Below are 13,770 nucleotides of genomic sequence, written 5' to 3'. Positions count from 1 at the left end.
TCACAAACTTTTACACGGTTGCTTTTTTCCCATTTTTAATATAGATAATATCGATTTGATGTTGTAGAGTCCAGAGACATATTTTTTTCTAATAGAAATGAACCGAACGAAAGCGAAAGACAAATCACAATGGGAAAGGAAAGACACTTCATTGAGCCGTATAATGCGAGAGAATCAACTCCGTAACATCCTGAAACATACAGTGGCCAATAGCATTCACATGAGCACACACTTCAAACATGCAACCATATTAAAAGCACATATAGGATGTTTTTCCCAAACATATCCAGTGGAACATAGCACTCACATAAACATTTATATCTGTATTATGATATAAGTGTATAAGATGTAACTCCTAAACCCTCCTCATCCTCCTCCTGAACACTCTCTCTCCACCTGTCTCCATTGTTTTACACAGAACTCTTGGTTACAGATCATATTGACAGTAGCGTTGATGAACAGTGCCACCATGAGCAACACAATCATTGTGACATGCAGGATACTCCCTTGCTGAGACAAGGGAAATGACACAGTTTGCTCTTGTAGTAGTACACAGGATACACGGTAGATTACTGGCACCAGCTGCAGTGAAAACATGCAAAGGTAGAAGGCTACAGTGCAACAAGCACGGTAGTTGTTCAGTTGGAGGGCCACAACAGCCTTTCGTGCCTCATTGTACATACGCCCAGAACTGTATTTGTATTTAGTAAGGATTCCCATTAGCTGCTGCTCTTCCTGGGGTCCAGCAACATTAAAACCTCTACAGGATCGGTGTCTCCCCCACGGGACGGTTGAGCTAACGTAGGCTAATGTGATTAGCATGAGGTTGTAAGTAACAAGAACATTTCCCAGGACATAGACATCTGCTATGGGCAGAAAGCTTAAATTCTTGTTAATCTAACTGCACTGTCCAATTTACAGTAGGCTACTATACTGAAACAATACCATGCTATTGTTTGAGGAGAGTGCACAGTTATGAACTTGAAAATGTATTAATAAACCAATTAGGCACATTTGGGCAGTCTTGATACAACATTTTGAACAGAAATGCAATGGTTCATTGAATTAGTCTATAACTTTGCACATACACTGCTGCCATCTAGTGGCCAAAATCTAAATATGCGCCAAACCTGAAATATTACACTGGGCTTTCAAAGACAATGGAACAAAAAAATTAAATAACCACATGTATTTTCTTTGTTTTATCTTTTATATTCTCCTACATTAATTTCACATTTTCACAAACTTCAAAGTGTTTCCTTTCAAATGATATCAACAATATGAATAGGCAGTTAGATTTGAGTATGTCATTTTAGACGAAAATTGAATAAAAGGGTCCGATCCTTAAGAGGAACCTTGGTGAATTCAGCATGTCAACACTTCTTACAAAAACAAGTAATTATGAAGTCAATCTCCCCTCCACTTTCAGCCAGGAGAGATTTACATGCATATTATTGTTAGTTCTCCGTGTACATTTAAGGGACAGCCATGCTGCCCTGTTCAAAGCCAATTGTAATTTTCCGAGGTCCTTCTTTGTGGCACCTGACCACACGACTGAATAGTAGTCCAGGTGCGACAAAACTAGAGCCTGTAGGACCTGCCTTGTTAATATTGTTGTTAAAAATTGACAGACTTCTCCCCATCTTAGCTACTGTTGTCTCAACATGTTTGGACCATGACAGTTCACAATCCAGGGTTACTCCAAGCAGTTTAGTCACCTCAACTTGCTCAATTTCCACATTATTTATTACAAGGTTTAGTTCAGGTTTATGGTTTAGTGAATGATTTGTCCCAGATACAATGCTTTTAGTGCTTTTAGTTTTGAAATATTTAGGACTAACTTATTCCTTGCCACCCATTCTGAAACTAACTGCAGCTCTTTGTTAAGTGTTGCAGTGATTTCACTCGCTGTAGTAGCTGATGTGTATAGTGTTGAGTCATCCGCATACATAGCCACGCTAGCTTTACTGAAGGCCAGTGGCATGTCATTAGTAAAGATTGAAAAAAGTAAGGGGCCTAAGCTGCCCTGGGGAATTCCTGATTCTACCTGGATTATGTTGGAGAGCCTTCCATTAAAGAACACCTTCTGTATTATTTTAGACAGGAAACTCTTTATGCACAATATAGCACGGGGTGTAAAGACAACACATACATTTTTCCATTAGCAGACTATGATTGATAATGTCAAAAGCCACACTGAAGTCTAACAAAACAGCTCCCACAATCTTTTTATCATCAATTTATCTCAGCCAATCATCAGTCATTTGGGCAAGTGCTGTGCTTGTTGAATGTCCAGCCCTATAAGTGGGCTGAATGTCTGTTGTCAATTTGTTTACAGTAAAATAGCATTGTATCTGGTCAAACACATTTTTTCCAAAAGTTTACTAAGGGTTGGTAACAGGTTGATTGGTCGGCTATTTGAGCCAGTAGAGGGAGCTTTACTATTCTTGGGTAGCGGAATTACTTTTGCTTCCCTCCAAGCCTGAGGGGACACACTTTCTAGTAGGCTTAGATTGAAGATATGGAAAATAGGATTGGCCATATCGTCCTCTATTATTCTCAGTAATTTTCCATTCAAGTTGTCAGACCCCGGTAGCTTGTCATTGTTGATAGACAACAATAGTTTTTTCACTTCTTCCACACTCACTTTACGGAATTCAAAATTAAACTGCTTGTCTTTCATAATTTTATCAGTTATACTTGGATGTGTAGTGCCAATGTTTGTTGCTGTCATGTCATGCCTAAGTTTGCTAATCTTGCCAATGAACAATCATTAAAGTAATTGGCAATATCAGTGGGTTTTGTGATGAATGAGCCATCTGATTTAATGAATGGTGGAGCTGAGTTTGCCTTTTTGCCTAAAATTTTATTTAAGCTTCGCCAAAGCTTTTTACTATCATTCTTCAATTAATCTATCTTTGTTTCATAGTATAGTTTGTTCTTCTTCATATTCAGTTTAGTCACATGATTTGTCAATTTGCAGTACGTTTGCCAATTGGTTATGCAGACAGACTTATTTGTCATTCCTTTTGCCTCATCCCTCTCAGGCATACAATTTTTCAATTTCCTCATCAATCATTGGGGATTTAACAGTTTACAGAAATTTTCTTAATGGGTGCATGCTTATTAGTAACTGGTATAAGCAATTTCATAAACAATCTGATCTTCATCTAGGTCACAACAATAAACAAACACAGTCTGCAGTTTCTGTAGTTTCTGGATCAGACCTGCACAACAGTCAAGAGGAATTTTGGACCATGGACCAGAATCAAAATGAATGACTGCCAAGAATCGGCCCAAGTGCATCGGGCCATTTCCGTCTACTGGAATTCAGTCGACTTTGCCGGCATCTTACCAGAATCCCCCCAGAAGTGGCCAGATGCAAATTTAAATAAATGTATACATATTTACCTGATTTAGTAATTTTATATATTATTATACATTTTATACATACAAATTATACCCATCCACAAAAAAACATTTTGTGTCAGAGGAAGCACAATACACCTGGTGACTGTGTCAGCGTGCATGGGCCTGGCCCGCTACAGGAGTTGCTACAGCACGATGGGACAAGGACATCCCGGCCGGCCAAACCCTCCCCTAACTCGGACGACGCTGGGCCAATTGTGCGTCGCCTCATGGGTCTCCTGGGCGGGTGCGGCCAGGAACATATGTAACAACCAGCATATGTAACAACGCAGTTTGCACTGCGATGCAGTGTCTTAGACCGCTAAGCCACTCGGGAGGCTCCATCCAGAAAGTTTTCAATGCTTATCAATTGCCTTGCACAACGTATCAAAATACTTAAATACTACACAGGACATTTAAATGTTAATTGTATTTTTTGATCAATAAATAATTAAATGTTAATTATATAAAACAGCCCATGTAATCATTTGCCAGAGAGTAGCCCCAATTAGCCCGAGCCCCAAGTAATACATTTGGGCCAGATAACTTTCACCGGAATCGTCCCGAACTCAATCCCCGCATCCTCGCCATAAGTAATACTGACAAAGGCGTCCCAGACTCGGGCCACATGACGTCGGCCGAGTCTGACTCTCAGCCGAGTGCCCCCCGACTCTCAGCCGGAATCGGCCCAGATCCACTGTTACGAGCTGGGACCCCCAAAAATGCTAGTACGTTGGAACAGAAGAGCGTACAACACAGGGAACGCTGTAATAATGCTGTGATAAAGCCAACAGATTAAGGTGTAGGACGGCTGCCAGAAGCACTCCTTAAGTCTCATCAATCCAATGAGTAGGTAGCTGTTTATCGCCCGAGTGAGGAGAAATAGAATGAAAAGCATCAGAAAGAAAAAGGTTTTCCCTTCAACGATGTACCAGAAAAAAAAGATGTAGAAAGAGTATGCGGTACTGTTGAGCGTTGTTGAAGCCATGGTGTAGGACTGACTGATCAGTATGTGATACTGTTGAGCGTTGTTGAAGCCATGGTGTAGGACTGACTGATCAGTATGTGATACTGTTGAGCGTTGTTGAAGCCATGGTGTAGGACTGACTGATCAGTATGTGATACTGTTGAGCGTTGTTGAAGCCATGGTATAGGACTGACTGATCAGTATGTGATACTGTTGAGCGTTGTTGAAGCCATGGTATAGGACTGACTGATCAGTATGTGGTACTGTTGAGCGTTGTTGAAGCCATGGTGTAGGACTGACTGATCAGTATGTGATACTGTTGAGCGTTGTTGAAGCCATGGTGTAGGACTGACTGATCAGTATGTGATACTGTTGAGCGTTGTTGAAGCCATGGTATAGGACTGACTGATCAGTATGTGATACTGTTGAGCGTTGTTGAAGCCATGGTGTAGGACTGACTGATCAGTATGTGATACTGTTGAGCGTTGTTGAAGCCATGGTGTAGGACTGACTGATCAGTATGTGATACTGTTGAGCGTTGTTGAAGCCATGGTGTAGGACTGACTGATCAGTATGTGGTACTGTTGAGCGTTGTTGAAGCCATGGTGTAGGACTGACTGATCAGTATGTGATACTGTTGAGCGTTGTTGAAGCCATGGTGTAGGACTGACTGATCAGTATGTGATACTGTTGAGCGTTGTTGAAGCCATGGTATAGGACTGACTGATCAGTATGTGATACTGTTGAGCGTTGTTGAAGCCATGGTGTAGGACTGACTGATCAGTATGTGGTACTGTTGAGCGTTGTTGAAGCCATGGTATAGGACTGACTGATCAGTATGTGATACTGTTGAGCGTTGTTGAAGCCATGGTGTAGGACTGACTGATCAGTTGCAGTAGTACAGTAGTCCTTAGATCTTGGAGGGAAAGTGCCAAGTGTTTGCAGTCCTCGGACTCAGCAGATGTATCTTCTACGACGTACTCCGTGTATGCAGCCCTTTGGTGGGAGGTCATTCAACAGTGATTGATGAACTATAACACATTCAACCACAATTCTTATCAATCCATGTCTACTCAAAGGAAATGCATGTTCAGCTTAGCCTGGTCCCAGACCAGTCTATGCTCTTCCCAGCTCCATCAATCATCATTGTCAATGGACCTGCTCAAACCGCCCAAACAGTTTAACCTCACGACAATGTCAGGGCTTTATTTTCAGCTGGCGTTAAGCCAGCGCAAGTGTCAAACGCACGCTCCTTGGCAATTTCCTCTGGCGCTTGGCTATTTTCGATCACTTGTGCCAGGATTGGTAATTGACCTGTCTTGTAGGAGCTCTCTTGCGCTGAGGTGGGAGGAGTGGGAATATCTGATGTGTGTCGTTATAAAACGTGCACCAAAGTGCCAATGTCAGGCTGTGCTGGTGGGGATATTTTAGACCAACCAATACCTGGTCTTAGCGGTTACATGACTGGTTATGGCACGGATTTTGACAGAGGAAGCACAGCCTATCCAGACATGATACACACTGCCCATATGTGCATGGAACAATAGAGATGTGCTTTTTGTACCCATTAAGCTAGTATTTAGAAACATAAAAAATTATGTTTTTCCCCAATTAGTTTCAATTGATTCAAAACCAAGCATAGCCTCCCCTCCTGCTTTTGTCCTGCCCAATGCATTCGCCAAGTAGTCAAGTCTATCGATAAAGGGTCGCTTTCAAATAAATCTCTATCTACAAAGCTGTGTTAGACGTTTGGGAGCATCAAAAATGTGAGCGGACTTCCCCTTTTTATCTGAAGGCTTACATTATTTAAGCCAGCTCCTGTTATTATTTTGGATGTACATAAAACCACTCATGTAGGCCACATGTCCATTTGCTCATCATGGAGCGAGAGACGAGCTGAGCGTTGTGACCCTATTTAGAAACATTGAAGTTATTTTCCTGTAACCCCCCTCCCCTTTCATCTGATCGAAAAACAAGCCTTCAGTAGGCTACCCTTACCCTATTATAATGAAAGCTGTTTCAACAGCAATGCGTCGGGTGGATTTCTTGTCCTGGCCATGCATTAGCAAAGGAGCCTATCCATAAAAGGTTTCTAAATTAGGCTTTTGCCGTCATGCTTTTGCATTATTCACAATTCACATAGGCCTACCTGCAGTGCATACTCCATTCGGCTTGTATCCATCCCCATTTCCAAAGAGCGCCTCTTGTCAGGTTACAAAGATGCGCTCCACCAAACATATTTCAATTATTCAGTCATATAACGCCATATCAACGGTAGGCCTAGGATATTTCTTGCTTATTGAAAACGTTCCTCGCACATACAATACAATTTATGGGAACCTAGTCTTTTTTATTTGAGGAGCAGTGCAATGCTTAGATATGCCTATGCTCATTGAAGCCAATTTCAACTATGTTGACTGTCAACACTCCAAACATATTGAGCAAACACTGGATGTATTTTATATTTATATATTGTTATTACTCGTTACTGTAGCCTATGCTATTTAATAAACCGTAGTATAATAAACTGTAGTATAACAGACTCAATGAGAATATCCCCCAGCTGAATTGGAGTTGATGACAATGAAAATACCGTCAAGAACTTGAGACAACAACATGCAGTATTAAGCCATGAAACGCATTGATTGGTCAGTGAGTGGCCAAACCCTCGTCACACCTCCAATAAATGTTTTCATCAAAACCCAGCCCTTTCACGCCACCGCCAGGTATTGAGCTCATAAGTCCCTCTGTGAAAAGAGCAAAAATATTTCTGACACCCCCAGACCTATAGTGCTACTGCCAGTGCTAAGATGTACCTTTGTGTCAGGTTTGTTAAAATAGAGCCCTCTGTGTTCAAGTCACAGATTTTGTAAAGAATCACTGATTGGTTGTTGATCAGAACATTAATAAATCCATTACATGGTTAAAAAGTGTCTTGTGACAGCATCATGCTCAACATCTAGAGCGTCACAGTGCAGGGTCGTATTCATTATTGCACACCACACACAGTACAATCGCAAAAGTTAATTCAACTCTTACGGAGTCAAATTTAAAGACGCACTATGCAGAAATCTCTCCATCATTTCCTGATTTTTCTTAATTTCATTTTATGTGACAAAACAAGCAAGTATAGTATAGAGACTCATTCTACCATCTAAACCGCTGTGAAATATATTTTTCAGCACAAAAAAATATTGTATTTTCAGCTGTTTAAAGCTGGTGTACCAAACCGAAAAGTAAGAGACACAAAACTAAACTTAAGAACGGGAAGCATAGAAATAGCTCACACAGAACATGTATACCGCATCTTAGACTTGCTTTCAATGAGAAGGACAGATCTATAAAACACATGTGAATTTGGTCAAGTCGCCCAAAAAGTTACATACAGTTAATTCGGGAAGTATTCAGACCCCTTGACATTTACACATTTTGTTACATCACAGCCTTATTCTAAAATGTATTACATTATTTTACACACAATACCCCATAAAAACAGGTTTTTAGAAATGTTTGCAAATTTATTTAAAAAAAAATGAAATATCACATTTACGTAAGTATTCAGACCCTTACTCAGTACTTTGTTGAAGCACCTTTGGCAGTGATTACAGCCTTGAGTCTTCTTAGGTATGACACTACAAGCTTGGCACATCTATATTTGGGGAGTTTCTCCCATTCTTCTATGCAGATACTCTCAAGCTCTGTCAGGTTGGAAGGGGAGAGCTACAGCTATTTGCATTGTCTTCACTGTGTGATTAGGGTCGTTCTCCTCTTGGAAGGTGAACCTTCACCCCAGTCAGGTCCTGCGTGCTCTGGAGCAGGTTTTCATCAAAGATATCTCTGTACTTTGCTCCATGCATCTCACCCTTGATCCTGATCCCGGTCCCTGCCGCTGAAAAACATTCCCACAGTATGATGCTGCCACCTCCATGCTTCACGTAGGTATGGTGCCAGGTTTCCTCCAGATGTGACGCTTCGCATTCAGGCCAAAGAGTTAAACTTGGTTTCATCAGAACAGAGAATCTTGTTTCTCATGGGGGCTGTCATGTGCCTTTTACTGAGGAGTGGCTTCTGTCTGACCACTCTACCCTAAAGGGCTGATTGGTGGAGTGCTGCAGAGATGGTTGTCCTTCTGGAAGGTTCTCTCATCTCCACAGAGGAACTCTGGACCTCTTTCAGAGTGACCATCAGGTTTTTGGCCACCTCCCTGACCAAGGTCCTTCTCCCCGATTGCTCAGTTTGGCCGTGTGGCCAGCTCTAGGAAGAGTCTTGGTGGCTCCAAACTTCTTCCATTTAAGATTGATGGAGGACACTGTTCTTGGGGACCTTCAATGCTGTAGAATTTTTATGGCACCCTTCCACAGATCTGTTCCTCGACACAATCCTGTCTCGTAGCTCTACGGACAATTCCTTTGACCTCATGGCATGGTTTTTGCTCAGACATGCACTGTCAACTGTGGAACTTTTTATAGACAGGTGTATGCCTTTCCAAATCATGTCCAATCAATTGAATTTATCACATGTGGACTCCAATCAAGTTGTTAAAACGTCTCAAGGATGATCAGTGGAAACAGGATGCACCTGAGCTCAATTTCGAGTCTCATAGGGTCTGAATACTTAAGTGAATAAGGTATTTCAGTTTCATTAGGGGGTATTGTGTGTAAATTGATGAAGGAAAAAAACTATTGAATCTATTTTAAAATAAGTCTGTAACGTAACAAAATGTGGAAAAGTCAAGGGTCTGAATACTTTCCGAATGCACTGTATTGCAGCTTTAACACTATTTGGGGGTTTATATGGTCCCACCCCTATTTTGTGTTAAAATTCCTCGGGTCATGGTGTTGATATTTTTGGTGTTTAAACGACACTAAATTGAGTAAATATCCAACTCTCAGAGTTGCTTAAATTTGACTCCAATTGCCATTTTACTAGTTTAAGTGTTGTTTTTAAATCAACTCCCTTCCATTTGACTATTTTCTGTGTTGTTTTGAATTAACAATCAACTACAGCAGAGTACATTTCTTTACTTCATTTGAGTTGTAAGGGTGTAAAGCCTTACTTCCATATTTCTTATTATTTCTGGTGGTTTGCAATGTGATATCCAATCTCTGTTTCAAGCCAAATTGCAGGAGGTATCCAGCAGGTTCAAATCAACCTGCAACAGAGCATGCTGAGAAATATGACAATAAGGCCCCTCCCACATCTTTGGTTAACTCCATAGATGCAACTCCCTGTCTCTGGTTACTCTACATGGAGTTAAAAGTACTGCATCCCAATGAACTCCAGTTATCAACACCAGGGAGCGTATCACCCTAATTCATTTAACACTGATTTCAACTATCCTTGATTTAGGTCTCTGCTCAGCTCTACAGATTCCACGATAGAAATGTAAAGGTAGTTTCCGTTTGTTCTGACATATGTAGCGTTTACCATGAATGTAGTCTCCACTAAAGCAAGAACATTGCCTTTTAAAATTCAATCATGCTGCAAAGCTGAACCTCTGATTGAATGATTGAATAGAGCTCTTACTGTGTAGCAAATAGTTTTGCAACAGGTAATGAAAACAAGCCTTTCTTTTTTGACAGCTTCAGCTTGTCCCTCCCAGGCAACAATGAGATGTGATTCTGGGTGGCAAGGTTAAGTGGTCAATAACACGCCTACTTGTTTCATTTGGAGCCGGTGGTTGACATGGAGCCTTTGGATTCAGGATACCGTGTCACAGAGATGCCCATTAAACACATTTGGCCTAAGTGATCCTCTCATCTTACAGAACACACACACACATACAGACAGCTGAGGTTCTATCTGTCCTCTTCTTGATCTTTTCCCCCATATTGTCTTCCTCATCTTCTCCTCTCCTGTCCCGCAGTATAAAGATGGTAAGAAGCTGAAACCCAAGCCCAACTACAACAGTGTGGACCTGGCCGAGGTGGAGTGGGAGGACATAGATGAGACAGTGAGTATTAGCAGTAATAATAATACATAGATCTTCTATAGCGCTTTTCTAAAACCAAAGATGCTTTACAATAATAAACAACAAATGAGTGAGGCTGGGTATAAAACAGGAAGGAAACACAGAATACACATGTACAGGGGCGGGCTTAGCGATTTGGGGGCCGGTTTAAAAATTCCATTAATGGGAATTTTCCTTAGGATATTACCTGCAATGATCATTGAAAATATTTATTCTATGTACGATTTTAATTCCAGGTTATTTTTAAACACAGCCTATATAAAGTTGTTTTTAACACATTTGCATTAAAAAATCAGTCAGTGGGGTAGTTTCATTTGAAACCTTTGAAACATAGCAAAGTCCGCCCTTGCACATATACTGTGCATACTATATCACATTATTCACCGACAACACAATTAATATAGTCAATGCAGTAGAACAGCTGTACCTATTCTAGGTATGAATGTATTGTTCTGGGCTTTTAACTGTGCTGGTAAGGTAACTGAATAAAAGTTCAACAGAGATTGTGTTCCTTAATGTGTCTGTTCTTTCCAGCTGAGGACAGCCATGGTGAAAGGGGAGACGGGCACTCTGTCCTTAAACATGAGAGCATCAGTGGACAAAGCGGTAAGTGAGACCTTGTGTGTGGGGAGATTAAATGTGGCTCGGTGGTTTATGTAAAAGGATTTAATAATGTTGATTGTAACAACTGTCTCACAACACATTTCAAATGTTTTATTTACAACAGAAAAGGCCTATGTTCTTAACAAATGACTATTTCTACACAACCATCAACGACACCCCATTCAGGTAAATGTGATACTAGGTTAGTGAGTGTGGAATATTGGCCTATTAGATTGAATAAAGTCATTGAACATCTCACTCCACATTGTACCTTATGTATTTCCCTACACAGTTTTGGTATGGTGCTGACCAGAGGTCACGGACAGCTGATGTTCATGGGGACGGTCTCTGTGGAAGAGGGTAAGTGCCATTGGCCACTCTCTCTGCCACTCATCTACTGCAGAACAATCTGGTTTAGTGACTGGTTTTCATCCAATCTCCTCTCAGGCTTGCATGACCTGACGTCCCCTGATCTATCCATAGCCGCTGACTGGTAAGCATGGATAAATAAATGAAAATTGGACAATAATATTATAGATTATAGATTGTTGGAGTGTAATGCTTAAATGATTGAATTGTAATAATCTAAATCAATGGGTATTGAACTCTAATACTCTAAATGATAGAGTATTGGACTGTAATACTTCATTGGCCTTTAATGGCCCTTGGACTTAATGGAGTGAAAACCCATCCTCCATTCAGGGCGTACTGTATCCTTTCTGTTCAGGACATACTGTGAGACAGACATTGACCCTCACCACCGCAAATACTCTCAGCTCCAGGCTGTCATTCGCTACCTGCAGGGGAAGGAGCCTGACCTGGAGTGTGAGTACTGTCTCTACAACCTGCTCCATCCTCCAAAGATAACCATTTATTCAGCGCTAACCCCAATGCTAATGTTACCCTAACCCTAAATCCAAACCTTTTTTTGTGGATCCACAGGAAGACTAGCGGTTGAGAGGGCATCGGCTAATGGGGATAATAAAGACTATTATTAAGACAAATAAACAAATATAATATCAGGCAGATGTCAGGTTTGATGTTGACTGAGTGTCTGTGACTTCCAGGTGACGAGGTGCTGCTGCAGCAGACCCTGTTTGATGCTGTGGTGACAGCCCCCTTAGAAGCCTACTGGCAGGCAATAATGCTCAATGCATCTGGGTAAAACTACAAAATTATTAATTTCACAAATGTCATTTTATGTTAGCTAGTATTTATGTGTGTGTGTTGTGTGTGCGCATGCGTATGTGCATATGTGTGTGCATGTGTGTTTAAGTGCATTAAAGACCAATCTGTGTATTTGTGTATGTTCAGGATGGAGGCGGGTGTGGAGACAGCCTTCCTGGGAACTCGCTCTGGCATCATCCGGCTGACCAGATACACCGGCATGGAGACCAGGGTCGCCAAGTGAGTCAAACAACCTACATTAGCCCTGCATTATATACATTCACTGTGTCCTTTGAGCACAGACGTATTCACTAGGCACCAAATTAAAGAAACAGGAAGGCTTACCTGAACTTGTCCAATAAGAAACAATGTTTTTTTGCGTTGCAAAACGTTTTGCTACATTGTGCACTAATGAATACGAACAAGGAATTTGATCTCTCTTAACTTCCTCCTCCAAAGGAAGTTCCTGACTCCAGCGGATAAGGACAACCTGTTCACCATGGACCACTTCCCCCTGTGGTACCGTCTGGCCATGGAGAACCCTCCCGGAAGATTCCTCTACTACATGCCGGTGGAGGACAACGATAACAAAGACAAGACAGGTACTGTAGGCCTACCATGTGATCCATGGTTGAGTTCAATTCCTAGCCTGGTCACACATCTGTTCGTGCTGTCTTACCAACACTTGTCATGACAATGACCATAGGTGTTGGTAAGCCGACCTGGCACCGGTCTAGTGAATTCTGTCTTCTACCCAGTCAATTTAGGAATTGAGTGGAATCACTATTGAGAAATGTCATAATCAAACCCAAACTGGCAGGAATTTTAGCTGAATTGACCCTAACTCTAATATACAGACATACAATAGGTCAGAGGTTAACTTGCGTACCACGGTCCCACAGGCTCTTGCGTAAGTAAAATCAGGACTATGTCTCTACTGCCATTCATTCTCATTAGACTGGTTTGGATTTCTCCCTGACCAATATGGCTGCCATTTCCCACCCATTCTGGAACTTCAAGGGTTTATGATAAGTAATAGAATCTCTTTGGTTCCCCTCCCCACTTCCCCAGATAGGATATGAACATGTCATAAGCCATGTAAAAATAAAAAAAAGAATTGCAGGAAATTAGCTGTAAAACTGCTAAATGTTCTCTCAGCCTCATGCAAAAATGGTAGAATAGCAGGAAATTAGCTTTAAAAATGCAAAATTCTCTAAGCCTCATTGCAAAATGTGTAGAATAGCATGATATTAGCTGTAAAACGGCACATTTTTCTATTTGCAAAATGTGTAGAATTGTAGGAAGCTAGCTGGGTTGGAGGGGGGTTTCTCAGACCTGGGGGGGGGTCCGCGAAACTGCAGTATGCCACTGCAGAGGTGGTGTGAGACTGATTGTTGATTCTGTTGTGACAGGGGTGTCGAAGTATGTCATAGCTGTCACAGCTGTGACTGTGTCATCGGGAGGCAAGACAGCCATGGCTGGAGGTAAGCTTCTGCTGTCTTTAACTCTCTCTGAAATGTCTGGCTCCTTTACACAACTGCTGGAGGCGTTGATGCATCTTGTGGCTTCTATGTGTATTGAAGTGTTCATACTGGTAGTAGTACTCTCTGGGGTGCTACTGCTAAATGTTTGACACACATTCTCTTGTGGAGAT

General features: G+C 41.4%; 1 protein-coding gene across 2 annotated transcripts in view; it reads left to right on the top strand.

The window, feature by feature from the left end:
* The window catches only part of LOC129862696 (voltage-dependent calcium channel subunit alpha-2/delta-4-like), a 70,570-nt gene that overhangs the window by 20,896 nt on the left and 35,904 nt on the right, over positions 1-13,770 (top strand). For both annotated transcript variants that reach the window (XM_055934590.1, XM_055934592.1), the window contains exons 15-24: positions 10,242-10,328; positions 10,881-10,952; positions 11,074-11,135; positions 11,242-11,309; positions 11,397-11,442; positions 11,677-11,774; positions 12,017-12,110; positions 12,264-12,356; positions 12,576-12,718; positions 13,529-13,600. In XM_055934590.1, coding sequence (XP_055790565.1) covers positions 10,242-10,328; positions 10,881-10,952; positions 11,074-11,135; positions 11,242-11,309; positions 11,397-11,442; positions 11,677-11,774; positions 12,017-12,110; positions 12,264-12,356; positions 12,576-12,718; positions 13,529-13,600 — 835 coding nt within the window. The remainder of the gene's footprint in view (positions 1-10,241; positions 10,329-10,880; positions 10,953-11,073; positions 11,136-11,241; positions 11,310-11,396; positions 11,443-11,676; positions 11,775-12,016; positions 12,111-12,263; positions 12,357-12,575; positions 12,719-13,528; positions 13,601-13,770) is intronic.

Source organism: Salvelinus fontinalis, chromosome 9 (genome assembly GCF_029448725.1).
Source record: "Salvelinus fontinalis isolate EN_2023a chromosome 9, ASM2944872v1, whole genome shotgun sequence".
Taxonomy (NCBI): domain Eukaryota; kingdom Metazoa; phylum Chordata; class Actinopteri; order Salmoniformes; family Salmonidae; genus Salvelinus; species Salvelinus fontinalis.
Note: the sequence above shows the minus strand (reverse complement) of the source record. Positions and strands in the feature narration are given on the sequence as shown.